Source organism: Trachurus japonicus, chromosome 17, assembly GCF_045865225.1.
Source record: "Trachurus japonicus isolate A0001 chromosome 17, Traja_1.0".
Lineage (NCBI taxonomy): Eukaryota > Metazoa > Chordata > Actinopteri > Carangiformes > Carangidae > Trachurus > Trachurus japonicus.
In genome coordinates this window covers 14,673,261-14,694,864 of record NC_140923.1, presented here as the reverse complement: position 1 = coordinate 14,694,864, position 21,604 = coordinate 14,673,261, and the positions used below count along the sequence as shown (strand labels likewise).

Sequence of the window (21,604 nt, the reverse complement as noted above, 5' to 3'; positions counted from 1 at the left end):
TCTCAATTTCCTAAAAGTTGCTTTGTAACACAATCGTCTCTCTCCCAAAAAAGCCATCCGCTACTTTTTTCATTGACAGTGTCGTTTAATGAGAGGCACTTACAGTAGACTCTAACACAATTAGGTGTTTCATGACAACCTCGGGAGGAAAATTAATCTCTCAAATGAAATTGGTCTCAGTGCTCAATATGTCACCCAGTGGGATGCGACTTCATTTCTATTCATTGACCCTCCATGAATTAAAGCTCATTTCCCGAATGTGTCGCTTCGCCGAGGCTCCCGCAGCAGGATGCAGGCTTTCAACCATAGCAGCTCAGAAAACCTTCCCTTCTTCCCATTTGATTCAGGGATTAGATCTGATTACAGATTTGAGCTGGACAACCTCTGCGACAGCCGCGCAATCTCCTTTTTTTTTTCTTTTTTCTTTTTTATTCCTCCATGTCCTTCCTCTTGTTAAATTTACATAAAGCTGATGGGATTCAGGCCCGAGATTCTTCTGGTTTCTCCCATGTTTCATGAGCACGAGAAGGACGGTGTTACAGCACATTAGAAAAAGAAAACAAACCTTCAGTCATTGCACCAGGAAGTTATTTGTTGACTGACATACTGTTATCAGCAACTGTTGCTTCAGTGAGTTGGTCAAAGATTGGCATCGATATAGCTTTTCATAAATCTTTTTTTTTTTTTAAATGACATTCAGTTATTGTCATTGGCTTATGCATATCTACAAACAATACACCGATTCACTCTACACATCTTGTCTCAAATGTCATGTAACTACTGAATAAAATGTACTACTTTTCAACAACAAGACAAAGACATGTTTTTCTTTTTCCCTTTGGTGGAAGTGTATTGTGTAGGTGTGTATGTAAACATAGTTTTTTTTGACAGCAGCTCTCAAATGAAGAGAACCATGTGCCACACAAGCAAAGAAATAATACAACCAAACTCCTTATACGCACTCATAGTCCACATCTAGGACAGGTCGGCAGCAATAGAAAACAAGTAATACATCTTTTTGTTTTGCGTAGTCATGAAAATATCTGTTTTTATACAAAAATTAAATACAGTTACAGTATGTTACAACTTTTTTTTTTCCCCGTACAGGTGAGCTCAAGCATGACTACAAAGCCTCTGAGAAAGAAAAAGGAAAGTACTAGATTGGTACTTGTCAAGGGGCTTTTGAGAATAATACATGTGCAGCATTTGGCAAAAACAACAGACACCCTTCAGCAAAGGAAAATTCACCAGAGTCACCAAAGCACAGGAAGGAGAAAGTGAGTGGGTGGGCGGCTGGGTGGGTGGGGGGAGGGAAGAGTGAGGGAAGGGGAGGGAGGAGAGTAGAAGAACAAGTAAGGAAGGAGGCAGTGAGGCGAGATGTTTTAAAATGTCCCCGTCCACATTATTATTTTTTCATAACTTCAGATGATAACTTAGAAATCATGTGTCTAGTTTTGTACAGTTTGCTCTCAGAGTGTGGGGTTCGCTCTATCTGAGTCTCCAGTCTGCCTTTAATGAAGCATCAGCCAATGACATAATCACAAAGTGGGGGCTCCGACCGTTTCCTCTGTGGCATTATACGACAGCAGTGACAGCCTTTCACAAATCCTTCTATCATTCAGTCTAACAGTGCACAGTGCACAACCTGTTCGTAACTGTCACCCACCACTGTGGCCTTGGATATACAAAAGAGTTGCTTATATTGAATGCTGAGCACATTATCCATGCCCTTTGTCCTTCATGTCCTTTAAGGTTGAGAAGTCAGTCTCATCATATGTGGTCTATAAGGGTTTGGTTGAGGATGGGAGGCTGTTCAGGTCTCTCAGCAAAGGGAAACAATCAGCAGCGGGAGCACTACGAGGGTGAGGGCGAGCTGGCAGCCGATCGGGGGATGATGGAAGGAGGCCCGTCCAGACAATTGGTCATCACATTCCCCGGGGCCCTGGCAGCGAGCTCTCTCGCACAGGACGCCCGTGAAGCCGGGGGAACAATGGCACCGCTGATGGTGGTGGCACGTGCCGCCGTTCTGACAGCGCAGCATCGCGTTGTCACACACCCGAGCTGCAGAGACAAAGCAAAGAGGGCAGGGGGAAGACAGGAGGGGGTGATTAATAGATCACTCAGTGATAGGGAGGCAGAGAACATCAACAGGCAGGTTCACAGGGCACAAGCTGCCTCTTCTTGTCCTGTCTGCATCGCTCTGTGTCCTTAGAGCACAGCTGACACATTTGGGAGGGCGAAGCCAAGGACTTTTGTGAACAAGTGCAGAGAGGAAGAGGAGGCAAATAACCAGGGCACATACTGTGTGAATACTAAAAAACACAGCCCACAGCTCGTGAAAACCCGCTCCACGAATGATTATGTATGACAAAAGAACACAGACAAGACATTTTATGGATTCTGTGGATATTTTTAGATGCACCAAAGGGACTTCAGAGCAAATAATCCTGGCAAAACAATAGAGCAAACAAACCATGGCAGTGATGAGGTGAAATTAATGATTAGTGAATCAAAGGATGCCAGAGTATTATGAAACAGCGCCTCAGTCCAGGACAGTGGAATTAAATTTTGTTCCCCTCCGGCACAATGACACTCAAAGAGCAGAAAGAGGAGAAGACATGGGATGGATACCTGGCTCCACCACACCAGTGCTACCTTTGATATGCAAATGTGCATTTCCAGGTAAACTCGACAACTGCTGTTATTTTCTTCTCTGCGGTAAAATTATGAAAAACAATACAGCACTGTGAGAAGAAGTGGTTGTAATATCCAACACTGCATTGTCCTACTGTCCATGGAACATTTCTTTGTTTTGATATAGACTGATTAAGACTACATAAGCTAATATCCACATTTCCAGACAAAAACTCACGACTCAATTATCCCAGGAAGCCTCTCTGCTGGCAGAGGTGAAATCCTGGAAGAGGTAATATTTGCCAAGAGATTTCAGTGTAATTGGATATCTCTCCCTGCATAAATAGTAATCACATTCTTGGTTTTCGGTAATGTGGCTCATGCATCAGAATAAACTCAACAAATAATCATTGCGGCTGCCAAAACTGATTAAAAACGCGTTGGTATTGCGTTTAACTTCATAATATTCCCACCCACTTCACACAGACACCACTGCTGCTTTAAATGGAAATTCCACCAGGGTTTTATCATCAATTTGGGATTTTCAATAATTTAGTGTCGTAGAGTAATTTAATCTATTGGTGGATCCACTTTCCGTGCCTCTCGTCTGCCTCTGCTTTTGACCACGCCGAGGAGATTTGGTGTGATGGCTTTGTTGTGTTCAACTGCTTTTTATGTGTTTGCAGAAAGATCGATAATGATAGCATTATGAGAGAAAATAACGCAGTCATTCAAACCCCTTACTTAAAATGCAGCTGTTGCTGTGTTGATAGATTTCCCCCCGTATGATTGTCGAACACTGGTGCACAAATAATGAGTCTGGCAAGAAGCCACCGCTCTTTGATTCAGAGAGTGACATGGAAACCTGACATTTTACCACTGATGTTTTAGATAGATTAAAAAAAAATTCTGCCATGAAACTTCCCAGAATCAATGCTGGTTGAGTATGATATTGTGATGTTTATATTTAGCTGAACTGTCCCACACAAACACTCACACAACATACTTTGATATGCAAATTATATCCTGAATAAGCTGTTTGTTTACATTCATTTTCATTTAAAGGGCAAATCAATAGTGAACAAAGAAAATAATTATGATGCACATGTATTTGAACATTTTTTTGATAATTTCTATAGGCCTAATGAGAGGCAGGATTACAGATGTAACTGCATTACTACTGGCTTTATAAGAAGCTGGTATAAGTACCTTGCTGACTCCTGTCATTCCAGTAAAAGGCAGTGTCCTCCCTGCTGTGGTCTGTGCTGTGCTTATATTTAGAAGGTTTGCAGAGAAGTACAACATGTTGAACAATTGTCTGATGGTGCACAGTATGCAATACTTAACAAGACTCTGATCAATATTTTTTGTGTTAAAATAGATTAGGCTAAAGTGAATGCCTGCAGCTGCCCTTGGTCTCTATAAAGCATTAGCCTATAGCATCTTTCAGTTCATTGTTTCAGTTCTGCGGCTGGAAACTTGACTTGCTTCGGTTCACTTTCACTGGTCTCGTGGTTTTATTTTCAGCAGCAGCGGAAAAGTTTGAAAAATCCACTTTACACTACCTGCTCAGAACCAAACAGGAGATAGACAAAATTAGCAACTGTAGCTAGGTGACTGTGGTGCAACATTTAACTTCTCAGGAGATTTCAGAGATGAGAAACCAGCTAAATAGAGAGAGGATACTGCACTTTGCCAGAAGGCCTGACACACAACTACAAATAACTACTACTGGACATGTATAAATAAGCCTACTTGTAAGTTTTGCTGCTGCTACCTCAAGTTAGCATTTTCCATTTTACTTCCCAGTCTTACAGACTAGGACTAAAGTTTGGTGGTGAACTCAAACTGGTAAGTAAACAGCTGCTAATACTACAGTAATGTTAGCCATGTGGCAAAAGCAAAATAGTTTCTTTTAAAAACTGATCATACTGTTTATAGCTTGTTTCTGCTGCTATATTCACTCACTCAGTGCAGACCTTGTTTGCCAAACAACAAACTTGAGAGAGAGAGAGAGAAAAAAAAAAATCAAATTCACAATAAAGGATCCAAATTTACCCCAGAATCTGATGGGTTCTTCCCTGGTCTATGCTCTTTCTATCCTGCCACAGAGCTTGGTGCAAAAAGTACTTTTTACATTATGCTGCTGACAAATGAATGGACAATATCTTTGGTGGTGGAGATCGTCAATGGGACAGTTATATCCATATTTCCAGTCCTAACTTGGGGAAAGTGGCCTCAGACTTTTGGAACCACACTGCACTCAGGCCCGATCAGTCCTGGTCTAAGTCAGTCTCACAGGATGGGATGAAGAGACCTGAGTCAGTTTTCACTGACCACCTGACCGATGCAAAAATGTCTGCTTGAATGCTGTATTTGGGTCCTGACTCACAGCTGCTCTGTCCTCAGTGGGTTCAAACATTAATGGCCTTCTGGCTACACCCCAAAAAATCAGGTTTTCTTATTTTACAGCTAATGGAAAACACCTGCACTGTGTGTTTTGATAATCATTTCCATGGGATCAACTGAGTCTCTATTGTCTAGCCTACACATTAAATTTGTGCCTGTGGCTGAGGGATAATCTGTGTCCTCCAGCAGACCCTCAGGACCACTGTCTTTCTAAAAGCATCTGTAGCCCAATTAGTTTGCTTATTCAGAGGCTTAAGCCTGGGGTGTCTGAGCCGAGCCGCAGGGTCCACTAACATAGCAAAATACAGTGTAAAATAAATCAATTATTCTCTGTCACTCAGAAAAACTCTCACATAGGGATTGGGGAATGTGAGAGATAATAAAAAGTTTGTCGATTGGGATCTTTAATTGCTCTTTTGTGGATAAAGTGAACATGTTAGTAAAACTTTGTGATGTTGTGTAATATTATACATTTATTCTTGCACAACAATGATCAGCATAGCTAATTTAACTGTAACTGTGAAATGCTAATGTTATGAATATTATTATGAAGTCATAAAGAATGTCTGACAATTGAGTATAGCACTCAGGGCCGTTGTATAGGGGAGAAAGGTGATGATAATTCTAGGGGCCCAGCGCCCAGTAGGGCCCACAAAAACCCCAGTAGTCTAATCTTTGTATGACTGAATTATTCTGCATGACCCTGACCCTGACTAATACTCATAGTAATGCTGCATTAGCATCAAAACAAAGTAGGCGAAATAAAAAATGATACATACAGTATGTAGTATAAGAAAAAAAGTGGAAAAGTCAGGGGCCCACTTTAGTATTCTTTCAGGGCCCCCAGAATTCCTAGCAACGGCCCTGATAGCACTTCAAAATTGGAAAACTACAAAAGATGGATCTGAAAACAATATTGACAATATTGAAGCAGCACAAATCTAAGTATCTTTCCAATAATGCAACTGGATTTTGTTTAACACTCCCCAAAATAACCCTTTTTTTTTTTTTTAATGCATGCCTCCCTTCAGTATGTAACACAGACTTCCTGCTAAAAAATGAGTAGTCTCCAAGCTCAAGATGAATGACCTTGATGACATCATTACAGGTTATTTAAGGGAGCTCCCTCCAGAGACACATATGTGAGGTGTAATAAAATAAAATATCATACATATCATATTTTGAATGATTTTCCAGACACAATGTCTTACATCTTATGTTGCCCTAGATGACATCACTCACTTTGCTGGCTGCATGTGAGAACACAGCAGTTCGAGTCCTGGTTAAAGCTGGCTTAGTCTCTCTGAGACATATGTGCACCTCACACCTCTGTCAGACGTGTGACATTTAGCAGTATAACTGTTATGACAGATCCATCCTTGGGCCTTGGTGTTGCACGAAGCAACATGGAGAAAATTCACCACAGCAACAGCAATAGAGAGCAAGAGTGATAGACAGTGAATTAAAAACACAGGAGAACCAAATTAAATTTCACCTTGCTGCTGGTGTGACTCAAAGTGTGATGCAATTGTTTCTTTTTTAAACCTTTGTTTTTTAAACCAGTGTTTTATAGGGCCATGTGTAATTTTGTATTGACATATACTGTACCACAACCTGCGACATACTATTGATTTGTGTAGATTTGTGTCCATTTTATCTACTGCGTCCCTGAGATATAAGACATACTGCTCCTTTTATTGTGACTATTGTAGAGGATCTAACAGACTGTTTATGTCCTAAACATACCCAGGCAGTTCTCTAATCCTCTCATCTGAGATGAGAGGATGTCCTCAAATACTCTGATGTCTCTTGATGTCCTCAGATACTCTGCAACTGAAGTCTCTGAGATACAGAAAAATCACAGCATGATAAGAAGCTGAAAGTCACAAATCGATGTCCTGCACCACAGCTCCTGCCACTCCTTTTTTGTGGAAGATTTTGATGTTATGAGGCAGAGAAAAAAAGCTTATTGAATAGCTAGCCTTTTAAAATATGCCAGTTCATATTTACAGATCTCATATTACCTACATCAGTCAGTTATGTTGCAGTGACCAAGTCAGACAGTAGCTTTTAGAATTAGAGATTCTCATTTTATTATAAGAGGGATCACGCAGTGACAGCAGGGGGGAAAAATCATTTTTATAGTGATTTATTTAATATTTTTAAAAGGCCCTTAAAACTATAGATTCACAAGTGCAATTAAGTATAAATGGAGACAGTTTTCAGATACAGGATCTGCTAATTATATGCTTGGAGACAGAATAGTGTTGCTTCAATTACACCGGATCAATACCTTTTGCCATGATGTCAGGGTAAGCTGAAACCTGCATTCAGCCATGCCTCCTGTTATCATATTAACATGAAGCCTTCATCATTAGTCATGACTCCAAGCTCTGAACTTCAGTTTAAATTGTCAGCTGCAGAGTAGCACTTGACAGTGGCAGGGAATACGACTGCATCTAAAGTTGATTGTTTTTATTCATGAACAAGCTCTGTGTTAGGAGTTGTAGAATTAAATGGTACAATAATGTTAGTTTAGGGTAGCTTACTGTAATGCAAAGACTTGAAAAAGGGGGAAATATTTTGCCAGAATTCAGAAATATGTCTAACAACACCAGTTAGGCTAACTAATTAACTTGAAGCTTGATGGTTCAGTCTGTGTTTTAAGATAAATTTGAAAACATGTCATGGTTTTACAGAATTCAAATGTGTTGTTACTCTTTCCTGGCAATCAGTGACAAGCATAGTGACTTCCTGGAGTTTCAACTTGTTGCTCATGCCATTCATCAAGAAAAAGTTAATGAGACACAGCGTGTTAATGGGTGTTAGGCTAGTTCTTCCCTCGTAGCTTATCTTTCTTACTAAGATAGACTAGAGAGCTAAAAAATGAATTTTACAAAATGTCTCACTTTTCGTTTAAACTACTGCTGCTTTTTAGGACCATTTCAAAATACTGCCACCTGATCATTATTGTCAGAGGCAACATAATGATTATATTTTCTCCATTGTTGGTGCTACAGAAGTGTCACAAGGTCACATTTACAGTGAGACTTGTGCCAAGTTGAGAATTTCAAAGATTATTAAACGTAAACAAAGAAAAGCTAATTAGTTTGACAGAAATTTAATTGGCAAACACTATATTCTGTGCGTTCACCTCCACAAAGGTGAGGATTTGCTTCTTTTTTTTCTTCTAACCCTAACCCCTAACCCTTAAAAAAAAAAAAAAAAAAAGGATTTCTTTTTTTTCTCTGTTTCATATTTTCCTTTTCTCTGCTACATTTTCCATTTACTGATATAAGGTGTTAAGAAAGCTTTCATGAGATCAGCATAGGTTACACTGATCAGTTTCTGGGGGGTTTTTTTCCACCTCTGACTGGAACCAAAATTGGATTATTTTACAGCTGCATCTCATCACCAGCTTTTTGTGTCCAGGAAAGAGAGGGAAAACGCCTTCCCTTGATCGTAGAAATCCTGAAAGTCCTCTTTTTTTGCGACTTAACACTCACTACACAGGATATCTGGGCCTGAGGATTAGCTGGAGATTGCTGGAGATCAATCTACATAACCCCCCCTGGAGCCTCTTCTCTCCTTCCCTCTCCTTCTCCTCTTTCCTTTTTTTTTTTTCCTTGTGAATGTGGCAGAAAGGGTGCACCCCCAGAGAGCATTCTGGGTAATTAAAAAGAGGGCATGATCAAAGAGGTTGGGAGGCTGTGGACTCAGCGATCATGAGGCATGTGGTCCTTTCCCTACAGTGTTCTCACAACAAAAGGTCTGCCTTGTAAGGACCAGCGTGTATTTGTGTGCATGCAGGATGAAAGCATTTGGCTTCGGGAAACCAACCTACCGCATACTGCTATTTGCATATTCTACATTACACTTTTTTCACCCCCCAATCAATAAGCAATCAATTCTTTCTTTGTATTGTTAATGTCATGCTGAAGTTACAAAGCCTATAAGCCTACCTTGGTTACGATTTGCAACACCAAGAGATGAGGCATTTGCTCGATCTGTGTGAAAATGGGAAAGGTTATATATTACACTGAGTTGTAATATAATTCATGCTGTTATGTTGTTAAAGCACAGGGACAGCATGCATAGATGCTTTTTCTTTTCTTTTTCTGACTATAATTAGTTTGTTATCTGGGCTGATTTACCTCACAAATACTAGAAATTTTCAGACACTGTGTTTGGAGCAGTGGATGGGCTGATGTAGAATAGTGTGCATGCAGCTTAAAAGTGAATTTTCCACAAGACAAAGGCAGAGACATGTACATGTGATAGCTGCTTTTGTTATCCAGTATGAGAAGTCACCTTCAGGCATCAGCATGCGTAGGGATGCATGGTGGGAACCGCATCTTCATAAAAGATGGGTTTTTTCCCCCCCCTCTGGCTTAGGGCAACTATCTGTCTTTGCACTTACAGCAAATATTCTCGTGTGGAAGGGAGAAATCATTTTCAGGAGCTCCTGCTGATATACTGGCCCAAACATGAAGGACTGTATGTCCGGAACTCATTTCATTTTAGGCATTTCTAGTGTTTTAGCTCATTTTTATATGAGTCATAACCTAAAATTACTGGTGACCATTTTTTCCAACCTTATAATAATAGATGCTTGAAGGACTTCCTGCCTTTCCATTCATCTCTAAACATATGAAAATGAAGCAGCCTCTCATGATGCCTGTGGTGTGTAATTCAGTTTTCAAAGCCCCATTGTGACCATGTCACCCACTTCTTGAATTTAATGCTAGAAATGAATGGAAGTCAGCCATAGGTTTCCAACTGCTTCCTAAAAAATGCAGGACAATCACATGTCCAGCATATAAAACAGTACCACGCAGGAATGTGAGGTATACACTGGCTAAAAACTTAACAACAACAAAAAATTGGTGTAGGACTTTGTAGTTGTACTGTATTTTGTTTCTCAAAAACTTGTCACAAATTTTTTAGGAACAATTGCGCCAGTTAAAAATGCATTTGAGCGCATTTTTTCCACATCATGCATTGATTCACTCCCATTCATAAGAAGTTAGGTATTGAGATGTAATTCTACATTAACGCCTTGTTAGGATTCATTTCGTTCCACTGGGGAAAACATCCTGATGAACAATGATGGTAATGTAGGCCACAATTTCTCACAGAAACACCATCAGTCATACAAGAGTTAGTCATCACCGAGGGAGGAGACCATTCATCAGCATGCCAATTTAAAAAAGAGCGTGATCAACTTACGCACTGGTCCGTGATTACTGGGAATACCTGCGGAAAGAGCAAAGACACAAAGTGTTTCATTAAAGCGGGAACCCAATCCATTTCATTTTACTCTTGAAACTTTAGTCATGAAACCACAAGAGAGAACATCTTTGTTTGTGCTGTTTTCACTGGGTAATTAAAGCCAACCGACACTTATCCAATTGGTTTCCGCTGTGTCCACTGATTAGCAGCCACCGTCTCTTTCCAGAGAACCGGACCAATGCACGGTCCAACACCCGCCTCTCTCTGATGATAATAACAGGTCTGCTAGTGACAAAATGTCAAGAAAATCAAAACTCTCAATATGGGTAAAGTGTTTTTTGTTTTTTTATCAGCATTTTCACTGTTTGTTTGTTTCACAGTTGTGTTTCCTTTATCTGCTGCTGGTTTCTCTCAAGAGGGAGATTGTTGTTGTGTTTTCTGTCCCATCCTTGAATCACTCAAACAGTATCTGGAAATGATTTAATGTTTGCTGTATAGCTGTCTTAAATTGTCAGGTTAGTGAGATTTCCAGTAGAAACTGAGATATAAGTATAGCAAGTGAAAGTCCTGACACTCACATGTCTGTACATGAAAGACGATAGGCTCGAAGGAAAATGAAAAACGCACATTTTCAAGAACTGAACTGGGTCTTCGCTGTGGCCCGGAGCTGACTGGCGCAGCCTTTTGTCTGAGCCACGTATGTTATCAGTATCTGGCTGCGAATCCAACATCTTTGTGCGATGTTAATGTCATCAGCAGGCAAATCCTACCCCACAATTAGTGCAATTTCTGATCCTTTTCATGAGCTTTATCGCTTTGTCCTTCTGTGATTATGTTTCTGTGGGCCTTTCATATTGTTTGCACCCCATTCATCACTTCATTACCGGTTTGGGGAGGGGGTGCTGTCACAGCAACTGTTGGCAAGAGCACAACACTGCAGCAGCAGCAGCAGCAGCAGCAGCAGCAGCAGCAGCAGCAGCAGCAGCAGCAGGAAAAGCACAGATTTTTAAGCTCCAATTTGCAAGAAACCAAGCGAGCTACAATTCTTAACCAATAGCTGTTCTGTGTGAGGAATGGAGGGCAAACAATATTGCCCTTTGAAGCCAAAACACATTCTTCAGTCTGATCAAACTCTCAGCCCTAACCCCTCTTAACCTGTGAACCTGCTTTGGAACACAAGATGAGTTGTGTTCCCTGCAAAGTGGACTGTCAACATAATTCTCCAAGTGATTCCTCTTCTGCTCTGCCGGCAACTTACAGATTTTTATTACACGCCTCCTTTTTTTTTTTAGGGAAGCCTTGGATTTGAATCACTCTCGCTCGGTCTCTGCTGCCGACAGCTATGGCCCATAGAAACACGGGGCTCCATTTTTGGGCTCTAATTTATCAGACGAACGGTCACGTATGTCCATATATCTACATGTGAGGGGATTTGAATATGTAATAGACCTTGTCCTCTTTCTACCTATGAGATAAATGACTTCCGTGATTAAAGAGGAAGACATGATGACAGATGAAAGCTATTAAACTATAATTACATTTTGCACGTTCAGCATATTTGTCTTGATACGAGGGGCTGTATGTTTAATATCCTCATAGGAAATATGAGCTTCACGTAATGGATAAAGGCATGTTACAAGGCCTGGGCTTTACTTATGAGAGAAATAAGAATAATTCAAGACAAAAACTGTGTTCGTTCAACACCTGGGGGACCAATATCCTTACGTCACTTCCATGTGCAACATTATTGCATTTTATGCCACTGCCAAACAAGTGCTAATATTGCTTTTGATATGGCTAGACCTTGGTTTCATCGGTTCAGTGCAGATGCGGCCAAGTGTTGGATTTTTTAATAACGGCCTGTCAATCTGACATTGAGCACCACATTACATGGAGACTCATAACACAGGAGAGGTGCAAGGGTAAATCCAGCAATATCTCCTTAGAGTTCGCAAACGTTCCCACAAACAACACACACACACACACGCACGCAATCAAAATATGTTGCATGTGCACAGAGGCAGACACACGCTGTTCCGTACGCATGCATGCATACAAAGCCACGGCCTCATGAGACGCACACACCCCTGCCAACGACTGAGCCATCCTCCAATTCATCATCGAGCAAACAGCCCAAAGAAAAGCAAGAAAAAAAACACTGTTACCGCACAGATTTACTCACACCAAATCAGCGGATCAATAGCAATATCATATCTCTGTACAAATCTAATCAGAGCGCCACGTCTGAGAATTCAAGTCAGACAATCAAACCGAGCATCTGAAAAACCTGCTGTCAATCCCAGCAGGCTGCTGCCGTGAGAGTTTTCTGACTGCAAGGCTGAATCAGTGAGAAAGAAGGACCAGAGGGCTAGATCTTCCACCATCTGGCCTCGCCTGGCCGTCCACCACCACATCCCTGAGTGGCTGTATTAGATTTATTGAGGCAATGAGCCCCCTGCCTCAGGCATGGGATTTGATAAATGTGACTCAACTCCCGTCCAAGATTATAATGGGGATAATGCAAAAGAGCACCTTCTGCCTCAGAGATAGCATGTGAACGGGCAGAAAAATATCCAGCGTTGTAGTGTACAACTTGTCATGGAGCTGAGGCAGGGATGTTAAGTTTGGTGTTAAAGTAACAGAAAGGATGTTGTTCGTGTGAATTTAACACTGAACCAGTGAAACCAGTGATGCAAAATCTACACAACAAGTCCTCATAATAGCAAAGCAGGTCATTGGTCCCTCTTGCTGAATACTGTCTAACTTCTGTCCCTCCCATCGTCTTGGAGGTTGCTCTGGTCCGCCTCAGCAGGCGATTGGTTCACATGGGGGAGTCGTCACCTGATGCCGCTCATCTGGGCCTTCCAGAGCATTAAAGCTGGTCCATGTGTTCACTTACTCTCTCACTTCTATCTACTGGCATTTCGTTTTGTTTTTGCACATCACAACAGCTCCACAGCAGCACAAATACCACAATTTTTAGTGTGTCCTTTCTTGACACTTTCACTGAATCGGTTTGTGACAACCCTCACAGACAAGAATCTGTTAATATTAAGCAGCTTGAACTACTTTAAGGTGAACCTCAAGGTCCACTCTTGAGATGAAGGATTCCAAACACAAGGTCCAACTTCCTATTATTTGCAAAGCTTTCAATGAAAATCAATACTTAAAGCTCACAATGACATGACAGCTGAGCAACTCCATTTACCAAGGAAGGCCTGTAAATGACATTGAAAGCTTTGGAAACACCAAGTAAGTTTGGACTTAAAATGTTGACATGGATTTTAATCAACATTGGTGTTGGCAAATTTGCACCTAATCTATTTTTTCCAATCAAATGTAGACACATCTAATAGATTGCTTTGTGTTCTGTTTGACGAGGTTTTGTGATATCTGATAATCACTGTACCTGCTCCTCTGCTTCTGAGCGAGGATGTCATTATTTGCATGATTGCAACAGTTAAAACTCTTGAGACGGCTTTCTCATTTCTCATTGATCATTCTCAGAGCCAATTGTGATGCTTCTTACACAGCAGGACGACTGTTAAGTCCACCTTTCAGAGGAAGGTACGCCTTAATTAGCAGCAAAATGACATGTTGCATACATAGAGTGCATGTTCTTTAATATCCGTGTCAGCTCTGGTTAGAAACCACAATCGGTACTCGGAACTACATTTGGGAAAGATGCGGCTCAGAGCCATGGAGCTGATGAGAGGTGCAATAATCCCTCATAATAAATAATTAAAGAAAGACAGAAAAGTTAATGTGTTTCTCAGCCTCCAACAGAAACCAGCTGTGACCAGACAGGAAATACAGTTTTTTTTCCCACAGGCATCATCAACAGTATCACTCACATATTAGCTGCATGTCACTTACATATATTTGCTGTTCCTTTGGGTATTGGGAGGTAGGAGCCCACACTCCAGGCTCTTCCGTGGTAGTGCCTCTTACAGCGGCTGCAGTCTGGCCCTGTGGTGTTGTGTTCACACTCACAGCCCAGCTTCCCCTTGTCAAACACACAGCTGTTGGCATGCAGGTTGCACTTGCACCTGAGACAGAAAGATAACAACAAAAGACGGAGACATGAATAGGCATCATTCTGCACCCATTGAATCAATAGCTTCTGGAGGGATTACACAAAGTCTGCCCTTGCTTCGCTGTTTATTTGAGCCTTTCAAATTTTTTGACAGGGGTAAATTGAAATCCTGGTGGGTTATCTGACTTGGATTGCGCCTTCACATAGATTCATTAGAGTCTCCCTTTAAAAAAAAGGAGAAGAAAAAAAAAAAACAAGGCTTCATTTGTGGCTGCCCCTGTGGAGAGAACAGCGACGCAAACAAGGTCACTTTTGCCACTACCGAGAGCTAAATGAATGGCACTCTGTAAGGTTTGCTAATTGAGCACAAAACGGGGATCTGATGGAGAGATGATAGCACAAAGAGAAGCAGCGCAGCCTGAGAATTCTCTTTTTTCTTTTTCTTCAAAGTTACTTTGTTATTTGGCAAGGGAGCCTTCAGGCAGGAAACCCTACCGGTCGGCGGAGCTGGTTTATTAGACAGAACTGTGGCAGAGTTGACAGATGCTCCTGACAGGAGAGGAGAGAAGGCCTGACGGCTGTCAACACTCCACCGAACCCACCCCCCGTTTGACCACATGGAACAAACGTGCTTGTATTTCCAAGCCTGTGTAAAAAGAACAAATTGGTTGCAGTTTGAGTCAGACTTGTGCAGGACTAACAACCTGAAGGAGCCGAGACTCAACTGCATCGTGCTTTCAGAATAAAACCTTTTCCATTTCAGCGAGACCTGTTTACATCCAGTGAGGAGCTCGATTAGAGGGGGGGAAAAAAAACGATATATGTTCGCTGTCACATGAGATATTAGAGTTTCATCTTCCAGTTGTATTCCAAATATAATTCTCCATATTTGATTTTATTCCTAAGAGGGTAAAAGGTTACAACCAGTAACCTCGGTGTCTTGGGAGGTTGGTGGGCGTTGATACACAATCAGTAGCGGAGGGAGCCATGAGAGGATCTGACACAGTAGACCTCCCCAGAGGTTCGGGCGGCTCCTGGTTTCACATCATGCCTATGTTTGTTTTTACAAAGTGCTTCCGAGGGAAGATTTCTCCCATTCGAGGAGGAGTTGGGTATCTGCTGCCTACAATCACCAGTGAACATGAGACAGAGAAATGACAGCGGCACTCAGAAATACATCCATTCTAATTGACTTCCTGGCCTTACGGTGACATCTCACATTAATGATAGATAGCTGCGGGAAACAAGGGAAACTATACCTTGTTCTGCATAGCTGATAAGCAGCTGTAGAAAGTCACTGAAAGAGATCTAAAATAATGTTGGTGTCTGGTAACATCACTGTATTTAAAACCCTCCTATTTAGCAGTTTATCTGTTTTAAACCCATGAAGCATCGAGTTACAAACTATAGAAGTTGACAAGACTATACATAGCTCAATAGCGAACTTTTGCACAAAAAAACCAAATTAGCTGAATGGGAATGGAAGTAAAAATCCATATTCTTGTGAGGACATTGTGAGCAATACTTTGAGAGATATATCTGTTATGTGAGGTGCAGCTCACTTGGCAACAAAAGCACATAAAATAGCACAAGAGACAAAGACTAACGTATAAATGCTGCCAATTAGAAATCATACAGTGGGTTCTGATTATTTTCAATGACGCAAGGTTCATACAGTTCAATGTAATCTGACGAGTAGAGTTCACATGAACCTTGGGTGAGCAGATAAATCTTTTCATAGGAAGACAGCTATTGTTGTTTCTGCACAAAAAACATGTTTTCCACAGCAGAAATACTTAAGCACTCGCAGCTTCAATCTTTAAAAAGAAAATCAACGTCTTTCCTCAAGTTGAATGCTGTCTCGCAGTATTAGCAGCCACATCACAGCAAATAAATGCTGGTGCCTCTTACCACACATTCCCCATAGTCTTTAACTTTTTAATCAATTAAAGTCCCTGCTCCATAAAATTAATGACTGGGTGTAGCTCTTCTGCCATGCAGACAGCAGCAGCTCCCTGAAGTCAAGAGCGATGAGATTTGACCTTCCACTTAATTAAAAACCAGCAAAATCTGGATCATCGGGCCCAACTGGTGCGGGCAGCACGCTGATAGAGTGGAGGATGTGGACTCAGGGGAGCGCTGGGATGTGATGCTTTTGCCGCTGGCATTGTCATATTGAAATCAGAGTGTTTCTCTGTCTCCGGCTTGGGTCACCAGAGGAAAGAGATCCCCTGTATGTCCAGCCTTTTGAACTGGCACCATTACAAAGACACATTTCATAAAGTTTTAATGACCTTTTATCCCGTGTTCAGCCCGATAGCAATTGGTATTATCCATTATCCAAACAAGTGACCCTCCCCTAGGAGACACTGGGAATCATCTAGCTTCTCTGTCCTTCCCATCAACTGCCCTCCTTCGGCTGGGTGTTAAAATGCTCCCAGAAATAATTAAAGGAATGCTCTGATGGTATGGACATACTTTACAAAAACAGGGTTACTACAGCTTACTGCTACTTAAGACTCTGATGATTCAAAATTACATAAATAACGAAATAAAAATCTCGTCCACACAGATTTACTTTTGTTTTTGTTTGTTTAGGTTTTGTTCCAGGTCGTTCTTGCCTCCAGTACAATGGAATTTAATCTGTGGTGCACATGACATTGAATATTGCATTTGCCATTTCTTTGATTTTAAATAGTTTTAATGAAAAACTCAAAGGTCCAGTGTGCCACAAAGGGAGATGGGTGTTTATCAGCTCCAGTTCTGATCATACCTCTTCTATTTTTGCCATTTTCTTGAGCTATAACATCTTTCAGGGTGTTTTCTCATCACAGTGCTATTAAACCAGAAACACCATAACTACTCTGTGCTGGGGGGTGGGCTCAATAAGATTAAAAAAAAAAAAATGCGATAACCGATTAAGCATCATGATGCATTTTATAGCCACTTAAACTGTGGTCATTATTGACCTGCTGCACATCATTAGCTCAGATTGTCCAGAATTCACTTCATTAAGCCATGTGTATAAGAAAAGTAATTTCTTATACAGTACAGATTCACCAGCATTGTCAACAACCAAGTCTGATTGTCTTCTCCACAATTGTTTATATTCATTTAGTCCTAGAAGAAATGAAATAAAAGTTTTCCTAATTGTGGATATTGTCATGTGAAGTCCATCGCAAACTTTTTGGGCAACTTCTTCTTCACGCTTTTCAACATTAAAAGCACATTTTTCAAGTTCTGCCTGGGGGGGCCTTTGTGTCCTTGTTTTTGTTCTGTCACTTTGCCATCGATGCTGTAAATGTTGTTTGACTGACTGAAGTTGTTGCTCCTCTAGCTTAAACCCCCGGATACGAAGAGGTTGGGGTGTCCATGACTTTGGCCTTCAGCCTTTGTGGAGGCCTAGGGCAATGATTTTTGGGCCCACCTACTATGAATCGAAATGCACATCAAATTGGTTACTACTTCACCTGTCGCTTTCCAAACAAACACACACATCTGTGGGGGCTTCGGGCCTTCTGACCAATCTAAGAGAGCAGCTAACCTTTTTTTCTGGCTAGGCAACAAAATAAGAATGAAAATGTTATTGGTTAGCTGCACTCTAACTCTTTTATTCCTGCAGCAAAAAGACAATTAGGTCAAACTTTGTAATTGCTTTAGAAGACAATAATTATTAAATAAAATAATTTTAAAATGCTAATGTGTTTGGCCTTCTCTGAAGCCATAGGAGGCCCAGAGGGCTCACTATTGGTTGAAATTCACACGTCAAAGATCTCCACTCCTGTATGTCACATACATAAATCTCAAATCCTAAACAATGAAAATATCTGCAGGCTTAAATCTCCTTCTAGGTTAATACGAATATATATATATCCTTTCCTTAAAAAAGACATACAGGTCTGTATCTGATATTACAGTAACTACAACTGGTTATGGTGATAACCAGTACATGTACTGGTCTTGATGTCTTGATCTGAGTACATTGTGGCCTGTGAACATGAACCCTACAAATGAATGAATGAATGAATGGATAGTCTAATTTATGTTGATATTTTGGGGCAGACAGCTGCATTGCCCTGTGTCTCCTCCTCTCCCTGCTGCTGAACCTTTGGCTTCTCGTGGCTGCCTGGCTCTGTGTTGACAGGCTCACCGTGTCTAACACAGCTTTTCTTCCTTGTGACAGCTCCTGGCATCTCTGATTCAAGACAAGAGAGGTGCACAGAACTCGTTAAATAAGAACCTCAAAGTCGAGGAGCCTGAACCGACAGGTTATGGAAACTTTCATTTGAGGGGGAACTTTTAAGCTCAACCTTACAGTGACTTTCAAGGAATATAACATAAAAAAAAATCTCAGATTCAATTAAGTCTTGCTCAAGATAAATGATTGTGAATCTGTAAATACATTTTTTTTGCAGTGTCGTAATCTTTGACACTCCCCAAGGCACTTGTGGAAGAATGAAGAGGGTGAGGCGATTTATTGCAATACCCCTCAGACAAATTCTCAGCCAATAAATTACAGTGGTCTTGATATCAAGCAATATTAATGTTTGAATAGTGAGAAATTATGGTTATGAAATCCATAATGAGTCTAACACTCGAATGAGCAGATAAAAAGAGCGTAATAGAATTAAACTTCTGAAAATGTGATGTCCTGTTAACTGGGGCCATTTGGTAGAGAAATCATTATTCAAAATTTGCATGAAAATAGGGAGAAGAGATTTAAATTTTAAGCCTGTTTATTTTAGCCACTATCTTCTTTCAGCTTTACCTTACAAACCCACCCACAGGTGTTTACACTTATTTGCCTTAATTTGAGCACTCATGAAAACGTGGGCGTGTACTGTACAGATTGTGTTTGATTGACATGTTGCTCACTCTCCAGGTTGAACAAATCACACTGTTTCCATTTGTGTTGGGGCCTTTGTCGTGGATATAAATGCCACAGGTATGAATAATAAATTCATGATGGCTGAATTTCATTTGGCTGCTTTAGTTTCAGGGTCTTAGCCTTGTGCTTGCTAAATCACTGTCACACCAAATGCATTATCATAACCTGTTTTTATGTCACTGTTCCTCACTAAGCACCAACCCTTGTAAGTTGTTTGTGCAGTTTATTATGACTCATAGTTTTAGTGACTTCTATAGCAGTCGTATCTGACAACACCAGTCATCTAAGCAAAAGCACGTGAAAGTAAGAAAGCCCTCTGGGGGCCAGAGTGAGTATGACGGAGTAGACGACAAGGGATGTAGTGAGAAAGTGGGAGAGACTGCTGATCTTTTTTAATCATTGAATGAAATTCAAATTCTAACTAACACCAGTATGACAAATGCTCCCTTACCTTAACAAATAACTACAACCCAAACTATGATATTTCGTTAACCAAACTGTTTTCTACTTATACTTTTTTTTGTCTGAATGTAACCAAAACCGTTAGTATCATATTGCCACATTATGAAGGGGTTAGTCAGTTATTTTTTGGGGAAAGCATTAGGGTTAGAGACTTATTTGTTCAAATATGTGTGTGCAAAACACTAGTCATGTTTCCATCTACCTATTTCAATGTGCATTTGAATTTGCGCTTCAAAAACTTGAGTGGAAACGGAAAAAATGCATTATTAAATCTTAAATGCACATCACTTTTTTTGCGCAAGGAGGTGGACAATTTGCTGTATTGATACAGATAAATGCACTTCAGTGAAATGGAAACGTATAAACCAACAAGTTATGCGCGCAAATAATGATGTGTACCTACATTTGTATAGGGAGGGCGACAAGGTGCTGGTATTATGGCCATCATGGGCGATTATTGCTACTGTTTATCAACCAACCATCTCTGAACTGCTCCTAACACGGCCAGGCAAGCAGACATTCCAGACCAAGACCATATGTCTGGAATATTAATATTAATATTATATATTATTTCTTTAAAAATCTCTTTTGCCACCTTCTTTTCCTTTCGTTGACCTTTTTGTCCATGTGCTTATGACGTCATGGCACACGCACTGTCTTCTTTCTCCTGCAGATTGGCAGCTGACTGTAGTGAATGGAAACGTGTACAAATGTGCATTTCCTTTTGCCACATTAATAAAACTTCGCTTAGGATTTGCGATACAAATTGGATGGAAACATATAGCTACTGGTATTAAAGTTAAATAATGTAGCTTTACTGGACTAATATTATCATATTTCAGGTTCTTTGAACCCAATTTTAGAAATAAATGTCTTGATGTCTTTAGACCTGTAAAATAACCATATAGTGCTTATTTTTCTGCACTTCTACTACTTTTTTTGCTTCTATAAATCTGCTGATTGTCCCTGGTGTGTCACATTACTTTTTTTCCTTTGTGGAGGCAGTGGTGTGATTGACCTAATTGTTTGCACCTGTGACAGGGTATAAATGCTGAGAATCCCGTGGGGCCAGGCCACATACTGATGAAAGGCTGCCTGCTAAACTGTTTGTCTGTGGCTTGTTCTGCCACCATGAAGATAAGGGAAACACAGATAGCAACTTGGACAAAATGGTTTCTGAAATGAAAATGCAGCTTCTCCTCAAACCACCGGTAAACGGAAAGGCTCCTTTTCTTTCTTTTTTCCCCATTAGAGATTTGACCCGTGACCACTGCTGTGAATGATAAGAGCGACTGAGCAAACCGGTCTCCCTCGGCCCAATACCTCACCTGTTCCTCACATAAGTTGGCCATGGTCAGGAGCAGTAATGTGCCTCCATGCTGTATAAATACATACTGAGGTTTCCTCAAACTTTCCTTGACGAGACACATGGATAGGCTCACCTATCCTGCACCAGTGATGGCTCTGACAGATATGGAGAGATCAAGGCTGTTGAAGGGGAAACTTTGGCCTTGCTGGGAAAATTTTAGATGAATGTCAATGTGTTACCTGGTCCAAACCAGACTGACCTGACAATGCTGTGCAGGGAGAGGGTTGTATGATTCTTTTTACATGAGGGGATCAGGATGTTGGTCCTGCTTTTGCCCTTCACTGAAACACTGTGTCTGACATGTGAGGCGATTCTCTTTTCTTCTTCTTAAGATTGATGGTCAGCTTGACTCGAACTACACCAGAAATCTAGGTGTAGCTCACTCTTATCTACATTTCCCTGTGTCTCAAAGATCTTTTTACAGTAATAGACAACCAGCACTCTTGGTTTATAAAGCAGATGCAGACCTCCCAGCTTGTCTGAGCCAGAGTGACTACTGACCATCTTTTAATCAACGACACATCTGGGACAAATTCGTGCTTGCCTTCTTTTAAACATCAGTTTAAACCTTTTT

The 21,604-nt window shown here is 40.8% G+C and overlaps 1 protein-coding gene across 2 annotated transcripts in view; it reads right to left on the bottom strand.

The window, feature by feature from the left end:
- Positions 1-823: 823 nt before the first annotated feature.
- The window catches only part of LOC146970321 (netrin-G1-like), a 79,565-nt gene continuing 58,784 nt past the window's right edge, over positions 824-21,604 (bottom strand). Inside the window, exons 4-7 of one of the 2 annotated variants that reach the window (XM_085804432.1) lie at positions 14,152-14,324; positions 10,273-10,299; positions 9,006-9,050; positions 824-2,061 (exon numbers count right to left, since the gene is read on the bottom strand). In XM_085804432.1, the coding sequence (XP_085660558.1) occupies positions 1,823-2,061; positions 9,006-9,050; positions 10,273-10,299; positions 14,152-14,324 (484 nt within the window). In that variant the 3' untranslated portion in view covers positions 824-1,822. The remainder of the gene's footprint in view (positions 2,062-9,005; positions 9,051-10,272; positions 10,300-14,151; positions 14,325-21,604) is intronic. The other variant, XM_085804431.1, reaches the window with a different exon arrangement.